This window comes from Lissotriton vulgaris, chromosome 9, assembly GCF_964263255.1.
Source record: "Lissotriton vulgaris chromosome 9, aLisVul1.2, whole genome shotgun sequence".
In the NCBI taxonomy this organism is placed as follows: domain Eukaryota; kingdom Metazoa; phylum Chordata; class Amphibia; order Caudata; family Salamandridae; genus Lissotriton; species Lissotriton vulgaris.
In genome coordinates, this window is record NC_141697.1 from 1,243,997,304 (window position 1) to 1,244,020,755 (window position 23,452).

General features: G+C 46.2%; 1 protein-coding gene across 1 annotated transcript in view; it reads left to right on the forward strand.

The window, feature by feature from the left end:
* The window catches only part of LOC147693179 (uncharacterized), a 708,628-nt gene that overhangs the window by 126,194 nt on the left and 558,982 nt on the right, over positions 1–23,452 (forward strand). Inside the window, 3 exon segments of the mRNA XM_086939582.1 lie at positions 4,207–4,317; positions 19,618–19,743; positions 20,040–20,135. Of these exon segments, the coding sequence (XP_086795708.1) occupies positions 4,207–4,317; positions 19,618–19,743; positions 20,040–20,135 (333 nt within the window).

Sequence of the window (23,452 nt, forward strand, 5' to 3'; positions counted from 1 at the left end):
AAGCACCATTTTTATAAGTACATTCACTTAAGTGATCTACATAAAATTATGAAATAAACATTACATTAAATAAAATCATATAAAAGCCAAAGTACCTTTAAAATACACCCATTCTGTGTGTCGTAATCATTACCATGATATAGAAATAATACCTGTAATCATAAAGTGCCTAAAAATCCCTTATCTATACACACATAAAAAGTTTTTGGACTGCCATCATAAGCCTTCCAATAGCACAAGCTATATCCAAGAAACGCATCCCGATGAAAAATTCCACAGCTTGTACACAGTTTTAATACCATATTTTTAAAAATGTAGGTGTAAAAAAATATTTTCCGTTCAGTCAGAACCTTTAAACCGTCCAATAATATGTGCAATTCCCCCCAGATTCAATCATGGCCGCTTTTATCTTATCATTGGTGTAGCAGGGGTAAATTCCGACCCTTAACCTTAACAATTCAAGCCAACGGTTGGGTAACACATCCATATACGAGAACCATTGAGTTAAACATGAAATAAACAGTTTTTTTCCCCTTGATGTACTGTCGATCGTAGTCTCGGGACAGTTCCTTGACTGATTCCCTGAGCTTACTCCTGGCATTCTCCATTTGTAAATTCTGCAACCACAACTTGACTCTCATATCCCTACAGGTTTTTTCGAAAAAACTCCCACCCCCCCTTTGCCCACTTCAATTCTCTTTGCTGTATTTAATTTCTACACCATTGGGATACCCTTTGCTACTCCCCAGTGCTCATGCACTGCTAGAATTTTGTTCCATGATACCATGTCAGTCTCCATTCTTAAGGTGTGGATCATAGAAGACCTGAGTAAGAACAAATCGTTGTTTTCAGACATTTCCCCGCATTGGCGTCCCACCCAATTTTACTTCATATACTTTACTACATATATATAACAGACATTTATTCAGCACATAACTGGGTAAAAGTTCAGTGCTAGAACCATTATGCAAAGCAAGATAGGACAAATGTAGGTGAAAGGTAGTTTTGCTACTTAGGCCTAGGTTGGGGTACATAACAAGGTTCTTTGTCATCCCCAGATGATGTTTAAGTAATGTCTAGAGATCAGCAAGCAAGATAATGTAAAGTCTCCTCGGCTCTGGGCTCTGCAGCCAGTGCAGATTAGCCTGGTCATCCTCGGAGCACACCACATCCAGGAATGCCTCAATAGTGTCCACCTTGGTGAAGACCTGCTCGTCCTCACATCTTTTCATCTTCAATCTGGCTGGGTGCCACAAGGATGCCTCGCGGTGGAGTGCCAAAACTGACTTCATAATCTGCTGCAGTTTTTTTTGTCCATTTGGGTTAGTTAGATTATGGTTCCGAAGCAGAGGACTTTTACTCTGCTCAGTGAGCACATTCAACCCTAGCTTGCAGTTTTCAACATGGCCTTCCTCTTGCTGGAGTCTCCCAGATTTCTGTTACATTTCCTTCCAGCTCTGTATTTGCTTTCGAACTCTGGGTCGGCAGTCAGTAGACTATATGTACTTGAACCCGAACAGGAGGTTGAGGGGTTAGAATGTCCAAGCCAATGAATTACTGGACTACAACCCGAAGGAAGGGTCCCTCTTTCGATTCTGGCACCTGGGCTATTATTCAGGATGGTTGTTATTGGTTATCTTCATGGTCTGTTTTAGAACCCTTAGTGTTTAGGATTAAACTAAGTGCCACTTGCTTCTGTCTCCTGGGCCTTTTAGCAGCTGCTCTGCTATTGTATTTATAATTTCAATAAAACTCATTTGGATGAATTCCACAAGCTTCTGGATTTGAATGATGAACAACTTTTATGTAGCGCACGGCTACTCGTAGGGTGTCCTGGCACTTGACAGAAAAGAACAGGCGGAAGAGTGGATGGACGGTCGGGTGCAGAACATTCTGTTAAAGTTTGAATAAGTAGGTCCTCAGGTATTTTTTAAAAGATGCTTCATATGTGATGGATCGCAGGTGGATCAGCATGTGGTTCCACAATTTTGCAGCCATGACCATGAAGGAGGAGCCCCCTCTGCGTCTTTTTCTAAAACAGGGACTGATACCAAGTGAGCATTGCTAGAGAGCAACGTCCTTTCAGGACAGTACTTGCTAATTCTATCCTTCAAATAACTGGGTGAGGTATTGTGAAGGGCTTGATAAGTCATTGTAAGTGCTTTGAACATGAAACGCTTACGGACCGGGGCTCATTAGAGTGTCTCACGAAAAAACAGAAACAGGGAAATGTTTGAGTAGCTTTTAGAGGAGACGGACTGCCATGTCCTGTTGACTTTGAAGTAGATAGTCCGGGATTCCCAGATACAGAACATTGACCGAGTCCAACCATGACAGGATCAGGGCCTTGGCCACTGTAACATGTGCCTCATGTGGAAGGAAGTTCAGAAATTTCCTGAGCAGTCTTAAGATCCAGATGCTGAACTTTACTACTGCTGCAGTTTCATCTTTGAAAGAAAGTTGGGTGTCAAACAGAATGCCCATATTTCTTGCCAGCTCCGTTGGGGAGGCGGAGGGGAGTTACTGCTGGGCCAGGCTTCTGTCCACCCTGGAAGGAGGTCCGACCCAAACATCAGATCTCAGTTTTGTCAGGGTTGCATTGCAGCTGGTTCTTCCGCAGCCAGCACATTTGCGCCTGCATGCAGGGTGAAAACCTATGTATGGCCATGACTGAATCTCCTTCGTATGTGAGCATCATTGGCACCAAATAGTACATATATCACTGGCCAGAGACAATGATACATTTCATTACCCCAGGCCATTAACGGATAAATGGAATGGGATAGTCCATAGAACCAGTGGTCCCAGAAACTTATGAACATCAGTGACGCGGACGGTATGAGCACCAGTACTCCCCAAGTAGTAATTAGAAGCAATGGCCTCAGGCAGTAACTCACATCAGAGGCCACAGAAAGTACACACACCAATGGCCCCCGATCGTCATGAATATCAGTAGCTACAGACAGTGTGAGCGTCAGTATTTTCAAACCGTTGCCATCCGTAACCCCCAGGCAGGACATACACCAATGGCCCCAGAAAGTTTAAAATATCAGTGTGAACGGCAGTAGGTCCTGACAGTGAAAAGTTCAGTTGCCGCACCTAGTATGCCCATCAATGGCCCCTGGCAGAACATAAAAATGTAGCCCAAGGCTCTGGAAGTTAGTGTTGTAGATTGTGTATACATTAATAATGATTAATGGACTTGTGAAGTGGGCACGGGGTGTCCTGGTGCTATACAGGACTTACATACGTGAGTGGCATGAGGGAGGCAGCACGTACAGCAATGACCCCAGTAAGAAAGAAGCACAATGGCCCCATGCAGTAATGAGCATTAGTGGCCCCATGCAGTAATGAGCAATAGTGGCCCCATGCAGTAATGAGCATTAGTGGCCCCATGCAGTAATGAGCATTAGTGGCACTATGTAGTAATGAGCTACAGCCACTGAATACATCCCCAGCTCCAGGCCATACATGCTTTAGGCCTTGCATCCATCAGTGTCCCCAGGCAGTAAATATGCCTGCCACTTCAGGCAGTACCTACAACAAGGCTTCAGGCACTACATGCACCAGTGGGGCCCAGGAAACTCAAACACCAGTGTTCTAACGCATTAGAGACTGTTAGGGGTCACATGCAGTTCGTCTCATGCAGTAGCAATCCTCATTGGTCATGCATTACATATCTCAGTGGGCTCCAGTTACCTAGTACTGTTCTATTTTTTAATCCATTCCTTAATTGTTGCACTGCCAGTCACTGTTTATAAGAAGCGCTCTGTACACTGAATGCTCAGCTTCACACTACATCAAACTGCAAATAATTTCAAGTGCATGCCCCATGATTCCAACCTGCACATTCAGCAATAGGACTGGGAAGTAAGTCATTAATGGCCCTAGTAGTTGGAAGCCATGCATACTCCACTGCCCCTCGACCGTACCCAGAATTTGCAGCCCTGTCCACCAGTGACCCTATATATTCAGTATCTCCCACAATAACAGGTTTCAGGTCCCTAGAGCAAGGAACTGCATAGGTCATGGAGGTCATTGATGGTGTAACATGCTGCCTCAAGTTGACACTTCTAGTCTTTCTTTCAGGTGTCTAAAGGCGTTTGCCTCAGTTCTGCTCTGTCAAGCCACGCCTTGCCCATTGATAGTTTACAGAATTTCACAAAGTCTACGAGCATGAATTTCTTTGTTTACGTTTGCTAACAGGTCCTCTCATTGCTACCACTGTCTCTTCATTAAGAGCAAAAGACAGAGATGAGGTGTGCCACATGGAGAACCAGGACTGTGGGAGCAAGCACAGGATAAACCAGCCACCAGGTGAGTAGGACATGAATTAACTGTGACCTATCCATAGCGCTTGAACATAACTTTATCCCAGGCAGTGCTTGTGTGCACACATTCACACACAGCGTCAATTCCGATCTCGTTCGGAAGGGCTCTGGATTGGATTTGGAATTGTCTGAACCGATCCGGAGCCCTTGTTCCTGACCGATTTGTTCCCAGTTCTGAACGACCAAGTACGATGTCTGGAAAGCCTTTCCGCTGACCGAATCAGTTCTGGAGGGGATATGGAGAGATTGAGCCCTCCGGAGCAGAATCGTACAGCTCTTTGGAGTAGGTTTTCCAAGCAAGCAAGTACGATGAAAGATTAGGACAGCTGTTACGGTTAGTTTGCCCTGATCGAAAAGGCTTCTGGAATCGGTCTTTGGGGGCCCGTAACAGGCCCCCTTCACTCGGGGCCCTTTAAATCAGGCCTGTGGGGGTACCCATGGGTCCCCCCTTTCAGGTCATGCACAGTCTGGCAGGTACCAAGTGGTTCCCCACCACAGGGTGCACTATTTTCCCCAACCGCCCCTTTCTTTAATGGGAGCCTGTGTATGCCTTCGGTACACAGGCTCCCATTGAAGTCAATGGGAGTCTGACGGGTTTGTATCCTGAATCATTCACATGCATCATACTTGTTTGGGCGGACTCCCCTGACCCGAGTCATCCGGAAAGCGCTCCAGACACGAGTCGTTCGGTTTGCTTTCCGTACGAAATCCGAATCGGCCCCACAGTCTTAAAAAGAGTCACAAAGGTACTTAAATTAAAATACACAAAAACTGATGTGCTCGGGTGTGTGGCCAGCTACCAGGGAAGATCACCGCTTTCTGAAGCGGCTCCCATAGCTAGCCACACTAAACCCCAAACACCAGTTCAAACATCCATCTGCCGACAGCGCCGGACATGACCACCGTGTCCTGCGCCCAGCGGGGATACCGCTGTTGTATTTCTGGGCCCCTGTAATACTCCTGCAGGGAGTTTTGCAGTGTGGCCTGTGCAATGGATTGAAGCAGCAGCCTGGCGTACAGTGGTGCGGCGGAGGCAGTGCACAGTGACAGCATGCTGCAGTGAAGACCATCGAGCCGCCGCCTGTTTGGATGTGACTGCTGAGTTGCCGGTGCACAGTGGTGTGGTGGACTGCTGAAGCCTCAGCCTAAGGGCTGCTGGTGCCCCAGGTGAGCGGACCACACTGAGATTTATTGGGGCTTGCCCGCCTGCCTCTGGGCCTGGAGAGGAGCCTGAAAGTGGTAAAGCCTTGCGCTCCTGATCCCAGTGGTGGTGATTCTTGCACCCAAATATGCAGTTGATAGCCTGTGCCTGCTAGGGGGCGAGCCCACGTGTGACGAGAGACAGGCCCTGGAGCGACCCTATGGACTTGGGTGGCCGTCGTTGCGCTTGTTGACTGGTTTTTGTGTTGGCCCCGGGGAATGAGGAACTTTAAGCACACTGTTGACTGTTTTGTTGGCGAACCAAGAGGAACTCACTCCTTACAGCACACCACACCTCGAAGCTGCAATGCACTGTCTGCCCCCTCCTGTCTGTGCATAGCACTACCAGTGACATTGCTATAATTGCCTGACCTCTCAAAGACTGCCCTAATTGACTGATGAAAGTACAAATGGGATACAATTGCCCAGAGTACTAGCACCTACCTGGTTTCTGTACGTTTTGCCTGTGTATGCCTTCGGTACACAGGCTCCCATTGAAGTCAATGGGAGTCTGACGGGTTTGTATCCTGAATCATTCACATGCATCATACTTGTTTGGGCGGACTCCCCTGACCCGAGTCGTCCGGAAAGCGCTCCAGACACGAGTCGTTCGGTTTGCTTTCCGTACGAAATCCGAATCGGCCCCACTGTCTTAAAAAGAGACACAAATGTACTTAAATTAAAATACACAAAAACTGATGTGCTCGGGTGTGTGGCCAGCTACCAGGGAAGATCACTGCTTTCTGAAGCGGCTCCCATAGCTAGCCACACTAAAACCCAAACACCAGTTCAAACATCCATCTGCCGACAGCGCCGGACATGACCACCGTGTCCTGCGCCCAGCGGGGTTACCGCTGTTGTATTTCTGGGCCCCTGTAATACTCCTGCAGGGAGTTTTGCAGTGTGGCCTGTGCAATGGATTGAAGCAGCAGCCTGGCGTACAGTGGTGCGGCGGAGGCAGTGCACAGTGACAGCATGCTGCAGTGAAGACCATCGAGCCGCCGCCTGTTTGGATGTGACTGCTGAGTTGCCGGTGCACAGTGGTGTGGTGGACTGCTGAAGCCTCAGCCTAAGGGCTGCTGGTGCCCCAGGTGAGCGGACCACACTGAGATTTATTGGGGCTTGCCCGCCTGCCTCTGGGCCTGGAGAGGAGCCTGAAAGTGGTAAAGCCTTGCGCTCCTGATCCCAGTGGCGGTGATTCTTGCACCCAAATATGCAGTTGATAGCCTGTGCCTGCTGGGGGGCGAGCCCACGTGTGACGAGAGACAGGCCCTGGAGCGACCCTATGGACTTGGGTGGCCGCCGTTGCGCTTGTTGACTGGTTTTTGTGTTGGCCCCGGGGAATGAGGAACTTTAAGCACACTGTTGACTGTTTTGTTGGCGAACCAAGAGGAACTCACTCCTTACAGCACACCACACCTCGAAGCTGCAATGCACTGTCTGCCCCCTCCTGTCTGTGCATAGCACTACCAGTGACATTGCTATAATTGCCTGACCTCTCAAAGACTGCCCTAATTGACTGATGAAAGTACAAATGGGATACAATTGCCCAGAGTACTAGCACCTACCTGGTTTCTGTACGTTTTGCTGACTATCCTACACAGCAATTGGGATATAGTTGGCGTTTGGCAAACGCTGTTATTGTGGCGCCCACGCAGTGGCCCGGCTGACCCGGTAGGGCTTCCCCCTGAATCCTAAGATGCACTGAAGGAGTAAGAGCCCCTCCTCTGGACTGATCACCACCGAGGGGGTGTAAATCCTGAAGCACACAACTACCACTGACTTCATCTCTTGTGGGTACAGGGTGGAGGAGGAAAACCCGATAACACCGCTTGAGGCTTATCAGTTGCTTCTTGGCAAGCGGCAGTGAGTACCAAGCCAGCCCCCTCCCATTCTTCTTCCACCATATTGCAATAGGTGCAAAAAGGAGCAATGGAGGATGGGTCCCCAGTGATGACAGATGGTAGAGGGGCTAATGCAGTACACCAAACTAAATTGAACAAGTTTACCCTAACTAAGAAGGCCACTAGTAAATTACCGTTAGAGGACCAGCAGCCGACTATGGCGCAGCCTTCCAACACTACAGAGGTCCCGCACTAAGGGGTATTATGGCAGCGACACAGGGGTATAGCACTTCCCTGGAAGTGAAAATAATGCAGTGTCCATCAAAATCACCCTGATGAGGGCGGATCTCTGCAACATGGGAGCGCAAGTCAAAAACACCGAGGACTTAGTTGTAACTCTTCAGGCGGAGACGAAGTTGTTAAAAACTCGAGTGATGGAATTGTGGGCTTCTACGACCTCCTTGGAACCCCACCTGGAAGACTATGAGGGCTGGTCCAGAAGGAACAACGCCCGCATATTAGTGGTTCCAGAACATTCGGAAGGCCTGGCAGTCGGACTGTTTCTAGAAGATCTTATACTCAATCTATTTCTCAGTTGAATGTGACCACAGAGTCCCCGGCACTCTGCCAAAACCAGGTGCGCCTCCGAGCCCAATCATAATGTGCTTTTTTAAGGATGTATGACGTTACAATGCATGCTTTTACCACGCATGCTGTTACAATGCCAGTTTTACAACGCAAACCTTTACAACGCATAGCGCTTTGGGATGCTGGATAGTGAATAGTTTAATTTACTATTCCAACTCCAGTCCCCGTGGACACTAGGGAAGGTGTTGGATAGTAAATTAAATCTATTCCCTATCCTTGAGCCCCCCCAGCGCAATGCGTTGTAATGGTTTTCGTTGTAAAACCCGCGTTGTAATAGCACTGCGTTGTAAAAGGTTTGTTGTAAAGGATGTTTCCCCTTTTTTAACTACCTGGACAGGGACGTCATCTTGCAGAATGCTTGTAGTGCTCCACCAGTCAAGTGTGACAATAACAGTAGAACATTCTTTCACTCTCAAAGTCGACCGACAATGTCAGTCCTTTTTCTAATGGTTGGACGGCTGGAGGAGGGTCGAAGGATCGGGACCAAGAGGGCAGACAGGGAGGCAATGATCAGATGCTGAGCCTGTCCATCAGACACATGATCCGCAGGTTTTGAAAACTTGTGACATCCCTGCGAACGCCTGTGGTTGGTGTCGAGATCGAGATGGCTCTGATCCTTCTTGTCTCCTGAGGAAGTGCTCTGAACTCGGAAACATGTGACATCCCTGCGAGCGCCTGTGGTTGGTATCTAGATGGCTCTGATCCTTCATGTCTCCTGAGGAAGTGCGCTGAACTCGGAAACATTTGACATCCCTGCGAGCGTCTGTAGTTGGTGTCGAGATGAAAATGTGTCTGATCCTTCATGTCTCCTGAGGAAGTCCGCTGAACTCTGAAACATGTGACATCCCCGCGAGCGCCTGTGGTTGGTATCTAGATGGCTCTGATTCTTCATGTCTCCTGAGGAAGTGCACTGAACTCGGAAACATGTGACATCCCCGGGAGCGCCTGTGGTTGGTGTTGGGATAGAGATGGCTCTGATCCTTCTTGTCTGTGAGGAAGTCCGCTGAACTCTGAAACATGTGACATCCCTGCGAGCGCCTGTGGTTGGTGTCGGGATAGAGATGGCTCTGATCCATGTCTCCTGAGGAAGTCCGCTGAGCTCTGCTGTTGAGACACTCTCGTCAGCAGTAACATTGCTAACTGTGATTAAGTGGGAAGTGACTGCGAAGGTTTGGGAGAAACCACAGTACCCTGAACTTTGTCAAATGTTTGGGGGTGACAGGCCCTCTGCAAGGTTGGGGGGGGGCGGTTAGTCTAAGTCCACCATGCAGGGAGGCACGTAGGAGGGGTTTGTGCTGGGGTTTCAGTTATGATGTTTCTTGCTGTTTTGTTGTTGTTTTTTTAACTTTGGTGAGTCCTTTCCTTCATGCAGCAGCGAGCAAGACCAGATGCTTCTTCATTTTCACCATAGCTTTCTCCTATCGCGGCCACTGCCGGATTCACTCCAAACATATGCTCCTCTTTAGGAACTGTGGTAAACTCTCTGCGTCTTCTGCTCCGAGCTGGGTCCCTTTGTACAGTGGGTGGGAGGCTGACCTCTGGTGCCGTCAATGCCTCTGGGGTATTTAAGCTCCATGGCCAAGACATTGGTGTCCCCTGCTTTTAAGATCCTTCCCTGAAATGTCAGTGAACTGGGGGACAAAATCAGACTGGATATAATTCTACAATACCTCAAGAGACACACATCTGAGATAGTTCTTCTTCAGGAGACGCACTTACAAGGTAATACCTGCTACGCATTAGACAGAGGCGGTTAAAAAATGGTCGCCCATGCAGGATCGACAAAGGAGTGCCTTTTCAGATATTAGTGTGTTTCGTCACACGCTTCTAGAGGGTGGGTTCCCACTGGGAGGTGACATTAATGCTGTTTAGGATGAGGAGGCTGACAGCTGGCCCTCTTGCCTGTCAACATCACAACGTGGGCCTCAGGTGGAATTCATGGGGGTGCATGGGCTGGTCGACGTGTAACGAGCCTTTAATCCCATGGCACAACAATAAACATTCCACTGGGGAGCCCATGGAAGTCTTTCGCATATTGACTACATACCAACCTCAGCTCGTCAACTCCCCTGTTTTAGAGATTTCTCCTGTGGCCAGTGGTATCGCCGATCACTCCCCAGTCTGCGCCTCCTACGGACTGACATATGGTGGCGGTATTTGTAGAGTAGGCTTAACCCCTGGTACCTCGAATCCGGGCGAGTCTTTGCAAGACTACGGAGAATTATTTTATGCAGAACGAAGGCTCACTGACTTACGTCTGTGGGAGACTTTTAAAATGGTTATAAGTGGTCAGGGTATAGCCTTGATTGCTGTATATAAAAAAGTGAAGAGCGCTAGAGTAGAGAAGATCGAGCGAGAGATCCATGAGATAGTCGCAGCTTGTAGAGGGCGCCTGCTGGGACCTCATTCACAACTTGTTCGTGAAACAGAGGGAATACAGGGAGGTGGCGACGGATGCAGCCAGGACCTTCTTTCGGGTACTCAACATCGCCTCTATGAGGGTGATCGGGCTGGGAAGTTTCTAGCTTGGCTGGGCAGGAGGGAGTCTAGGTCCAGATGGGTTCTTGAAATTCTAAATGAAGCCGAAGAACACGTTAGGGACTGACAGCTTGTGGCTGTAGTTTTTGTGGACTACTTTACCCGCGTCTATACTTCGGCTAACACGCCCAAACTTGAGGAATCATGGGAACTTCTAGCTGATATCCAAATGCCTGATCTAACACAGTCAGACAATGAATTCAAGAGTTGGGACCTGGCAGAGGCTGAGGTGGTGAAGGCCACCGGCGCTCTAACCTCTTGTAAAGCGGTGAGTCCCAACGGTATCCCCATAGAGGTGTGCAAACTTGCAGCTCCAGAACTGGCGCCCGCCTCCTATGCATGTTCTTGGAAAGCCATGAGGCTGGTTTGCTGTCGAGAGATCAAAGAGTGGCTACTGTAGTAGAGATCCACAAGGACGGCAGGAAGCCAGGGAAATGTGCCTCATACAGGCCCATTTAGTTACTGAATGCGGAAGTTAAAATACTCCCAAAACTCCTGATCAAACATTTGATTCAGGTGAATCGACCGCTGGTTCACCTGGATCAGTCTGGCATTATTCCAGGCAGGACTACGGTGCCTAACCTGTGTCTTTTGCATGGGGTCTTGGGCTGCGCGGACCGGATCTGGGAAGATGCCATTATACTGTCCCTGGGAGCGCATATGGCTTTCGACACAGGAGAGTGGCCCTTTATTTATGCCGTGTTGGAGAGGCTTGGGTGTTTGACCCTTCTTTCCGGTCCTGGATTTGGCTCTTATACTCCGATCTGCTCGCTAAGGTGGTGGTCATTGGGGGCATTTGTGCCCTGTTTTCATTGAGACTGGGTATGAGGGAGGGCTGTCCTTTTTCCCCCTTAATATTTGCCCTCTTGTGTTAGAACCATTGGCGGCCTGGGTGAGGACTGACTCAATCAATATCAACCAGTCGATCAATTTATTCGGAGACAATTAACCATCTAAAAAGCAATATGTAATACAGTAAAGATGTATAAAAGCATGGAAGATACCATTCATAAGACCAACTCAGAACGTCTGCCTAATTATTCAATAACAACTCAGAAATAAGAAAAAGTTTAAGATCAAAATGGAAGTGCCACAATATATCAATGATAAAAAGACGGGTGTGCAGCAGTTAATTGTTAAAATAAACAATAAAATGCAATCACATATGGTTAGATTGTTTCCCCACATTCTCGAGAGTTCCTATAACATAATTGGATGAAATTCAGCAAAATTAGAGCGGGATGGAGGACAAACCCTCATGTTGGGTCCGGCAATCGCTCCCCATCTACCCTAGTGAATATGCTTATGTCTTATCAATTATAAGAATATAGAAGTACAGTAGATGGTATGTACTTAAAACACATATCATTGCCCATCTTGTTACCATAAAAAATACCAAGTTTGCACACTATATATCGTTGCTGCGGGAGAACTAAAGAAATCTTTCTATCATAAGGCAGCCCACAAGAAAGATGTCAGCAAAAATCCAAGGAGGGCAGGGATTGGAGGTATAAGTACGCAGGTCGAGATTGTGTGAAGTGTGCACGTCTTATAATCGGTATGATGTAGCTCTTCCTCTGGTGATTGTAAAACTTGCTGAATAACACTACATGCATTGTATTCTGGGCCATCACGTCACTGAAGGGGACAATTATTTATTTATATTTATTTATTTATAAAAACATTTGTAAAGCGCGAAACGAAGGCCCGTGGGCATCTCGGCGCTAAGTAGCTGCAATGCTTAACCAACAAGGGGACTGAGAGTTCACTGATTAACAGCCAGGTTTTCAGGTTTTTGCGGAAAGACCAGAGGGAGGTGCTGGTCTTGATTGAGTGGGGCAGTGTGTTCCATAATTTTGGAGCGGCCACAAGGAATCTTCTGTCGCCCCAATTGACAGATTTAGTTCGGGGGATCACTAGTTCCAATGAACTGGCGGAGCGCAGTGTTCTGGACGGGCAGTAGGGGGTTAGGTTCTGAGTGAAGAAGACTGGTCTGGCGTTGTGTAAAGCTTTGTATACCAAGCACAGGGACTTGAACTTAATCCTCTTCTTCACCGGGAGCCAGTGAAGCTGTCTTATGGTGGGTGAAACCGGTTGGAATTTGGGGATTCGCCCTAGGAGCCTGGCGGCCGCGTTCTGGATAGCCTGCATTTTCGATAATACTCTCTCCTGGGCACCTAGAAACAGCGCGTTACAATAATCTAGGGTAGAGAGCACTAGGGAGCTTACCAAAGTTTTAGCGGTGTATTCCGGTAGAAAGGGCAGGATTTTTTTGATAAGCCTTAGTTTATGAAAGGCTGATGAGGATATTTGGTTGGCATGTGGTAGGAAGTTCAGACGGTTGTCGAACATGACTCCCAGGTTCCTCACCTTGTCAACTGGGTCTGGGGGGTGGCCCATGGATGAAGGCCACCAAAGGGGGGACCACTCCGAGGAGAGATTGCCAAAAATTACAACCTCCGATTTGTCGGAATTTAACTTCAAACAATTGTGTGACATCCGTTCCCTATTGCCGACATGCCCTGGTTGAACAAGATGGCTTTCTGAGGCCCATCATTTTTGACGGCAAGGACCAATTGGGTGTCATCAGCGTATGACGTGAGGCTCATCCCGTGTGCCCTGATGACATTGGCAAGGTCCGACACATAAATGTTAAATAGTGTCGGACTAAGGGATGAGCCTTGGGGGACTCCACATGGTAGTGACAGGGGGGGGGGAATTCAAAAGGTCCTACAGTGACGACCTGGGTTCTGTTAGCCAGGAAGGAGGCAAGAAGATTTTTAGCATTGCCTTGAATGCCTATGCTCTCGACACGGTCGACCAAGGTGGTATGGTCGACCGTGTCGAAGGCCGCCGATAGATCCAGTAATATCAGGACAGCGGTGCCTCCCGCATCCCGGATGGATCTGATGTCGTCCGCCGCTTTGACTAAGGCCGTCTCAGTTCCGTGGAAACGACGGAAGCCAAACTGCGATTCATCAAGGCATTTGTTTTCCTCGATAAAGGAAGAGAGTTGGGCATTCAAGATTTTCTCCACTATCTTCGCTAATAGTGGGAGACTGGCGATAGGACGGTAGCTTTTGGGTTCTTCTTTGTCAAGGGTGGGTTTTTTGAGAAGCGGCTTTATTAGAGTTTTCTTCAGTGTCTCGGGATAGATACCAGTGCTAAACATGGAATTGCAAATATTGGTTATAGTCGGTAGGACTGCATCCATGATTGGTCGCAGGACCTTCAGGGGACAAGGGTCAAGGGCCGAGCCGGATTTAATGGAGGATACAATGTTTAGCACCTGCGGACATGTCACCTCTCTGAACTGAGGGAGGATAGGTCCTTCAAGTTGAGTTGATGGCCTGTGGGGGAGGGTTACGTTATTGGAGAAAACCCGGTAAATATCGTCAACTTTACTGAAGAAGAACTTTGACAAAGCGTCACAGAGAGTTTGGGACGGGGGAGGTGTGAGGTTAACTGAGAGACTTGCTAGTTGTTTAGTGGTCTCATATAGGGATTTATTCGAGTTTTGTGCGCTTTCTATTTTGTTGCAGTAGCACTTTTTTTTTGCATCAAAAATAAGTTGTTTGTATTTTGCTACAGACTCCTTGTATAGGAGTTTGGCCTCGGGAGAGTAGTCCTTCCGCCAGTGTCTCTCTCTATTTCGACACTGTTGCTTTTGTGTACGCAGTTCCTCCGTGTACCACGGGGCCGAAGGGGTAGATCGGTTGCGTGACCGTTGTTTAACTGGGGCCAATTCTTTTGCTGCCGAGCTTACCCAGTTGTAAAATTGGGCAGTGGTTTTGTTAGGATCGGGAGATAGCGTGGGGAGGGTGTCATTAAGCAAGGTTTCCAACCTACCTACATCTGTCATCCCATGCCAGGTAGGGATGACGGGGATTGGGGTTGGGTTTGTTGACCAGGAGGTCGTCCACTTGTAACGATGCCAAGATGAGATGGTGATCCGACCAAATCAAGGGGAGTATTTTAGTGAGTTGGAGGCCCGTGGCGTTAGAAAAAATGCCGTCTAACGTGTGGCCTCCTTCGTGCGTAGGGGAATGAACCAGGGGAAGTAGGCCAAAGGTGGACATGTCTGCTAAGATTGTAGCCGTATCGGGATTGTCGGGCACATCAAAATGAAAATTAAAATCGCCTAGGATGGTAAAGGAGTTGTCCAGCGCGGATGTTTCCAAAAAAGACCTGTGAGCCCCCAGGAAATCGCTCCTGGGCCCCGGGGGTCGATAAAGGAGGATCCCTTTAAAGGTGTAAGAAGGGGACAGTTTGATAGCAAATTCTAAGGCTTCACAGGAAGTCTGCGGAATCATCGTGTACCTTACGGTATAAGTGTCTCGAGCAATAATGGCGATACCACCTTCTTTTTTTTTGGTTTGCCTATCCAGTCTGTAGGTGGTAAATCCTGCAGGAACGGCTATGACTAGATCCGGATCGGACGCTTGGCCCATCCATGTTTCTGTCATGAACATGATATCTATTTTATGGTCCTGGATTAGGTCATGGATGTCTTGGCTGTGTTTGCAAAGCGAGCGGACATTCGTAAGCGCTATGGTGTGAGATTCCGTAGGATAGTGCTTGGCACCCGGGAGTGATTTACGGGTGGACGGTAACATGGCGTGACAGCCTGGGCATTTTGCGGCTAGGTTTATAGACAGAGAGTCAGGGTGAGATATTAGACATGATTGACTGGTGATGGGGCGAAGAAGCTGTAGCTGGGCGGCCGAGTAACGGATAAGTGGGGAAGGAAGGGGCAGACCAGGGGGGGTGGCCCTAGGCCCGGGCCAGGCGGGACGGGCGCAGACGGGCTTGCCTTTGGCGCGCCTTCGGCGCGCCGCCTGCGCGGCCGGGCGAACCTGTTGTTAATATGCATAGTAGGGCGGGGCGGGAGGAGGGTGGGAGGGGCGCAGAGCAGACCGGCCAGCCTTCCCAACTAAAGATGGCGCCCAAAGTGATGCTGCTAGCTTCCCAGCGCCTCAAACAGCGTCGCTGTGGGAAGATAAGGTACCAGAGCCTCGGCAAATTAATCTCGCCTTGAGGTGGGGGGGCGGGACTGTAAAATAGCACCTATTAAAATATAGTACAGATTTTAAAAAACGAATTTAGTAAATCAATCGTTTTTTTTCACAACAGCAAAAAATAACAGAGCAAACCTCCGGCTTCTGCCTCAGAGGGAAAACATTGACAGATTCTGGGGGAGTGAAGGTAACGCCTTTAAATACCCTGGGAGGGCGGGAGGGGCGCAGAGCAAACCGGCCAGCCTTCCCAACTAAAGATGGCGCCCAAAGTGATGCTGCTAGCTTCCCAGCGCCTCAAACAGCGTCGCTGTGGGAAGATAAGGTACCAGAGCCATGGCGAATTAATCTCGCCTTGAGGTGGGGGGTGGGACTGTAAAATAGCACCTATTAAAATATAGTACAGATTTTAAAAAACGAATTTAGTAAATCAATCGTTTTTTTTCACAACAGCAAAAAATAACAGAGCAAACCTCCGGCTTCCGCCTCAGAGGGAAAACATTGACAGATTCTGGGGGAGTGAAGGTAACGCCTTTAAATACCCTGGGAGGGCGGGAGGGGCGCAGAGCAAACCGGCCAGCCTTCCCAACTAAAGATGGCGCCCAAAGTGATGCTGCTAGCTTCCCAGCGCCTCAAACAGCGTCGCTGTGGGAAGATAAGGTACCAGAGCCTTGGCGAATTAATCTCGCCTTGAGGTGGGGGGGGCGGGACTGTAAAATAGCACCTATTAAAATATAGTACAGATTTTAAAAAACGAATTTAGTAAATCAATCGTTTCTTTTCACAACAGCAAAAAATAACAGAGCAAACCTCCGGCATCCGCCGGAGGTTTGGTTAAGTCGTTCATTTTTGGGAAGCTGACCAATCAGTGAAAGGCGCCCAGTCTTAGAAGGGTCAAGACAAACCTATGTCTTGCATTTAAAACTGCTTTAAGATAAGTTTGCATTTCAAAAGTGGTTAAAACGATTTGATTTTTCAAAACATTGGGTTTAAAAATGTCAATTGTAAGTCTAAGATTGTCAGATGTGTCATCACTTTATTTTTTAAGAAATCTCTACTAATAAGATCTAGTGTTTCAGGCTTCTGGAAATACTCAGGGTGTCCCAGATCATTACAGAAGCTTAATACGCTGGTATTATCTCGATTTGAGACCATCCCTGATTATAACATGATTTACGTCAGTATATTCTGAGGTCTATCCTTTGCACCGGAGCAGGGTGGGCTGTAGCATAATCAGGCCTGTGATAAACGGAGCTCCACATTCGGCATGGCATACGTATCCTGGAGCGCTTTTGGGAGTGGCAAGAAGGTACCTGAAAAACCCATTTTCAACTAGTTGTACGTCACTGCATTTCTTGTATCCCCCCACTCCCGCCCCGTAAAGTGCAACACTAAGACATTTAGCTTTATAAATGGACATCATCAACTCTAGTGGATTAGACCCCAGTAGTCTGGCGAAGCCTGGGAGTGCCATAAAGGCTGCACTAAATTGCAGTTTCCTATTGGAAGTGGCCGTATTCCATATGTAGCCTTTAACAAATAAAATCCCCAAATAGGAAAAAGTATTAGTGAAGCCTATAGTTGTACCATCTATTTTTAGATCTCTGCAGTTAGCAGTGTTCCTCCCGCATTCCAGGTTTTTGATTGGTTCACTAAAGCCCAAGGTCCTGCATGTATTCCACAAAGTTTGTAATTAGGGACTGAAGAGCAAGTGGAGTATGTGCCAAAAGGACATCATCGTTGGTGTAAAGAAGAGCAGGTATTGGGCGAGTCACTACTTGCGGAAGATCTTTGGACGGTGCAGCAAGTACTGCGCCCACACTGCTTATGTATAGAGAGAACAGAAAGGGTGCTAGGACACAGCCCTGTATCACCCCCTCTCCACCCTAAATGCTTCAGTGCATCCGCCTCTAGTACCCTATCTGACCCTGGCTTTGCATCCTGAGTATAAGTCCCTCAGAAAGCTAATAATCGATGTGTCTTCCGCAGCTCCTTCATAATTGACCACAGTTTAGCATGTATAACGCAGTCAAAAGCCGAGGAAAGGTCAACAAAGGCTAAGTACATCTATCCCTCTATGATTTTAACGTACTTCCCAAGTAGCATGCTTAAATTGAGAATTAGTTCTACTGTTCCCACCCCGGAACGAAATGCATATTGTAGAGCTGAAAGGATATTATGTGTGTCTGCCCAATCTTCTAATCTGTTCAAAATGATGTGACCTGCAATCTTCACCAGGGAATCAAGTAGAGAAATCGGCCTATAACATGACGGGTTCAATCGATCTCCCTTTTTGTAAATAGGCCCAATAATTGATTTGGACCATGATGATAAAAACCCAGCTATATAGCATGCCCTGAGTACTAAAGTCAATAAGGGCCCCTTCGTACAGGTTTACAGGAATTGAGTCTGAGCCTGAGGCTTTAGCACCTTTCCAGCCAATATTGCATCATTAACTTCTTCCAAATTAACGGGGACCGTGGTGGTAATCTGTGGAGTATCTGCTAGAATCGTTTGACTCTGTCCTTGCTCTGGTGCAGGCGCCACATTAGGTAGAGAATAAATGCCAGTAAAGTGCTTTATCCAGTCGTCTTCCAAGATGGCCATCTCAATCCTGGGAGCCTCGTCTGCTATCAATGGTGCGGAGTTAATTACTCTCCAGAAAGATCTATTATCCTTACTTGCACACACTTCTGATAGAGATTATCAAGCCATCTCCTTTAACAGTGTCTTCCTCAAGTTTTCCTCCTTATAATCTATTCTACAAGTCTGGATCTCAAGGTCGCATCTGGGGGATTTGTGTAGAGCCTCCTTTAGCCGTTTATGGGCCCTAGTGCATGTCGTATTAAACCAACCCTTTTTCTCCTGTCTTGCTTTTTTATTTACGACTGAAAGGTTCTCATTCACCCCCTGTGTAATTGACAAAAAGGCTTTGCTAATGGCATTGGGCGCTATTGAGCCATCTAGGCAGGTCTTGAAAGCCTCTCTTTAGCTATCTATCAGTTGCTTAAGGAACCCTCCCGGAACAATCTGTTTCCATCGTAGGGTATTCCCTTTAAAATTTGCTAGCTCAATTTCCTCTACTTGTGAGATAATACTATTGGGCTCCTGCTTAAAAAATTGAGTTGACAATAATTCAATGCTCAAGGGAAAATGATCACTTAGTGAAATCAAATGAGCTAGAAAGTTAAATGTCCGAGCAGCTCGTCTATTAGGTAATAAAATTTGGTTAATAATGCTATGTGCCTTTCTCTCATTAAAAAAACACTTACCTAGGTCGTAAGGGGAGGAGATCTTATTTGCAAATGCCAAGTCAAATTTAAATAATAATTCATGTATCTTATCCCCATAAGCGTTATGATTAAAATGGGTTTGATCAACTCTCCTTCAGCTGTCTAACCACATATGTTTCTAGACTGTACATTACACAAACGTAAATTATAATCTCCTCCTCATAAAATAATGGTATACTTACTATTATTTGTATAAATATACTCCAAGTCATTGTTCAATTTCTATAGTGTATCTATGATGACTTGTGTGGGGATTATTATTATAAAAATTAATTAAAGCTAACCTGGCAGAACCAGACGAATCACATAATATTAATTGATAATAAGGATTCTGTGTTGCCAAAGAGATGTAAGTACATTGTAGGCTATTAGATGCATATGTGAACAGCTGTTTTTTCAACTGAGGTCCAAAATTTGCTCTACATACAATTCATCCATATGTATACGCCTTCGCGATTCCTTAATTTATGTAAACACATAAAAATATTTTTCAATTTTTAAAAAACAGTCTGAGAGCAGGGAATCATCTAGACCGGAAACTCACATCAATCTCTGTGACTTTGTGTCTGTCACTGAGATGAAAACATTGTAATGCCAGAATCAGAAGGGTTGAAGAGCTTTGGATGGCATTGCAATAAGCATCGCTTGTAAAGAACTACTTTTGTTCCAAAAGTGAATGTATTTATGTGTTGTATAAACATTAGAATAATTAACTGTATAAAAACATGACATTGGATTTCCTCCACAGATTTGCCACTTTTCGAAGCTGATAATTATTCATGGAAAGGAGAGCCTCAGAAAGAAGAGCCCGTTTCCATTTCCATTGATTATCTTGGTGCAGAATTGAGGGATTGCGACGCTGAGCAAGACCACGGTAACATGCTTATATTTCTGACTTATAATCATTACTAGAGTGTCCTAGGGCTGTGAGGTGTAAAGAGTCTCTTTATTCACTCGCTCATCCCCAAGACAATCCTCTGTTTGTCACAAAGAGGGCATAATATCTTCCCTGTGTCATTGTTAGCACGTTACAATTACATGAAAAACCTTTATTCTCAAGCACAACCCTGATTTCCAAACCAGGATGCTCTCTGTTCATGAATGTGCATTTCAGCAATACATTTTTAAGTCTGTTGCTATCTTATACTTTACTGCTTTTTTAAATCTCAGGATATGAAGTTGTTGCATTTCGCGTAAAAGAGGAGGAGGCCCTAGGCGGGAAGAATCCGAGCAGTCGCAGAATAAAACGCACCAGGAGTCCTATGAGTGAGTAGATAAAGCTTCACCTTAAAGCACGAGAGTGTGTTGTTACAAGACCCCACTGCACACACCAGCATTGCAAGTGTCACTTTATTGCAGTGGTAAGTAATTCCGCTTTAAATGAAATTCCATTCCAGACCTTTCCTAAAAAAACTAAAACCCTTGGGTACTTCATCCACCCAGCTCACATGTTAGCATGATAACACCACACCCAACATTACCACTTCCATGTGTGCAGTATTTTCTGGGTGCACTGTTACCACACCGTTCTGAGTTCCACACTGCAGAATAAGAGAGAAGCTGTCACATTGCATGTCTTCCTCTGTTCTTTGTCACAAAATGCAGAATGTGTAATGCGTATATAACGTGCTTAGGCAGCACAAGATATCGGTGCTTAAACCCTCAGATGAAGAGCACAAAACCTGCCCAAGTGGAGCAAGCCAAGCTTTCGACAGGGCAGTTCTTGAATAAGTGCTGCCTTGAGTGGGCCCACTGCCAAAATTATGGTGCATTAAAACCAACGCAGTGCTGACGACGATGCTGTTCACTATGTGAGCGAGAGAACTTCCTGAAATCCACAGAGGGTTTTGAGCTCCAATTCTGATGTCCACCTCTGCACAAGAGCTGTGAAAGGGGTCATTAAGCGCAGTCTTCAAGGCCTGTACACCCCTCTGCAACCCGTGTTGCAAGAGAGTATAACTGTAGCTCTGTAACCACAGACGGCAGATTGCTTGTGCATGTTGTTTTGGGCTCAAAAGTGATATACGCAAAGGCTATAGTTAATTTTACTCTGGAAGTGAACCTTAAGTGAATGGAAGTCTCTGCAGGTAAAAAAGATCCGATGACTGTTATGCAGGGGCTCGTCCTGTCATGAATCTTTTAGAATATTTACTTGAATTACCCAACCAACATCAAATTTGATCTGTTTCGAGAAATGCTTACTTTTGGGATATGTTTGCATAAAAGATCTCTGAGTTGGTTTGGTGATTTTATTATCACACTTATCACAAAGGACACCGCATGCCAGAAATACATCCCCGGAAGCCACAAAGGAGAAGGTACTTCTCCTACATGATTCCAGCCAACAATAAAATCCACCACTATGGCCACCCCACTCTGGGATTCAGTGCGCCTCGGACTGTTGGCAAAACAGCTGGGGTTTGACAAATGGGACCTCATCGGTCTCTCTAGAGTTGGAGACTTATGGGTGGGAGGGAAGATTATACCCTTTTCAGACCTTCAAAGAGACTATGAACTCGACCCAGCGGAGACATTTCGCTATATTCAGATACGAAACGCACTGCAAAGAGCCATTCCTGGCGGCACAGAGCTTCCGGCGTCCGCCCCTTTAGTGGATAGGCTTTTAGATGACTAATTGAAGGAAAGGGCAATATCACTGAAACACAGGAAAATACTAAACAATTCACCTGACACCCTGGTGATAAAAATACGTGCTAAATGGGTGGCCGACCTAAGTGACATAAGTGAAGAGGAATGGCTGGAAGCACTTGCATCCCTTCGAGAGGTGGCCATACGCTCCCGATTTAGACTAGTACAATTAAAGATCTTGCATAGGACATACTATACAAGCATGACACTAGCTAAGGTGGACATAATTGACTCACCACAGTGCCCCAGGAAGTGTGGTCAAGTGGGTACATTTTTGCATCTGTGGTGGGACTGCCCAGCGATACGGGAATATTGGAACAAAATTATTTCACAAATGCTGACACTGTGCTGGAGTGAAGTTGTGGCCTCTCCCCAATGGTGCCTTTTAAATATCTGAGAAATATATGACCTAACGGCAGGTGAAAGAATCTAGGCTCACTAGGTTAATGGAATAAAACGTAACATCGCAAGGAAATGGAGGGCGGAGGCGGGACCTACATATCGAGACTTGGAGGCAGATATGGACTGGTGTATGCAAGCTGAAAGGGTGGTCGACGAAGGAAGAGGTTGCCCACACAAGTGGTCAGAGGTCTGGGGAGATGGAAGAGAAGCAGAGGGATGATCTGCCTGCCTGTTAATGGAGTTTCCCCAACCGGGGGGTAGGGGCAATAGGGACAAAGGAATGTTAGATATGCACTTGATAAATGTGGCAATAAGCAAGAAGGGATGGGGGGCAAAACGTACAATATGGTAAAGATAATAGACGCCTGTCGTGATATATGTAAAAATTTAAAGTGTGCACTTGCACCGGTTTAAGTGTCGATTATGGTACTTGGTTTGCTGCCAATTTTCAATAAAATTATTTATTATTAAAATAAATCCACAAGGTAAACCATATACCTTCTATTTCCCTCACAGTAGACACAGGTCATGCGTAGGTCTTTCTGAACTCAAAGTTCAAAGTTCAAAATCAGCTTTATTCGACTTTTTTTGCAAAATCATAAAAGCACAAATATCACAACATATTAAATAGAACATTTAAAAAGTTTAAAAAAGACAATCGCCATATATTTACACAGTATATTTACACATTAAAAAACGATTGTGTCCAGCAACTGTCGAAACTTTCCTGTTAATTCATACAGGGCAAATCGAACGATACCCATACTACACATAGCTATCGCCATACGTTTTCAAAGGCTAAGGTTGAACCATGAGAAAACAGTTAATTTAATTTACTGAAAAAAAATTTCAATGAGAATTTCTTCATTAAAAACAAAAAGGTAAAAAGCAACAATTTACATACATTGTGGCGTACATTACCCCAATCCTAAAGTGTTCCTGAGATCAATCAAGTTTCTCAGGTAAGAGGAAAACGCTTTTACCACTAATGCTGTTTCAAGCTGCTTCAATTTAAGATAAGCTACTCTGGAACTCCTTATTCCCCATTTTTTAAGCATAGGCTTAAAGAACCTCTTCCTAGTGGTCACATAGTGTTTACAAAAAAGGATAGAGTGAATGTTAGATTGGACGGATGTGTCATCACATGAGCACTTACGTAACAGTTTTGACCAATCATTACAATTAGGAAAGGTTATAAAGCGATAAAATGTATCTGCCCGGAACCTCGTCAACAGCATTCTCGTGTAAGGACTAGCTTCCATCAGAAGGTATGGTTGTATGCCTACGCACTGATTTAGATTCTGATTTTCCAGGACTGTATGTTTGTCCTTTTCTACCAACCACCTTTTGTGGTAAAAAAACTCCAGAATACATTTTTTAAGTGTGCGTTTTGATACCTTTTCCAAACAACTAGGGTTATCGTAATATTCTTTATGCCCTATGTCAGAGGCAATGGTTGTAATAAAATTTAACCACTTAATGTTAGCAGCCCCATCTAGCGTCAGACACTCCATAACAATGTCTCTGTTTAG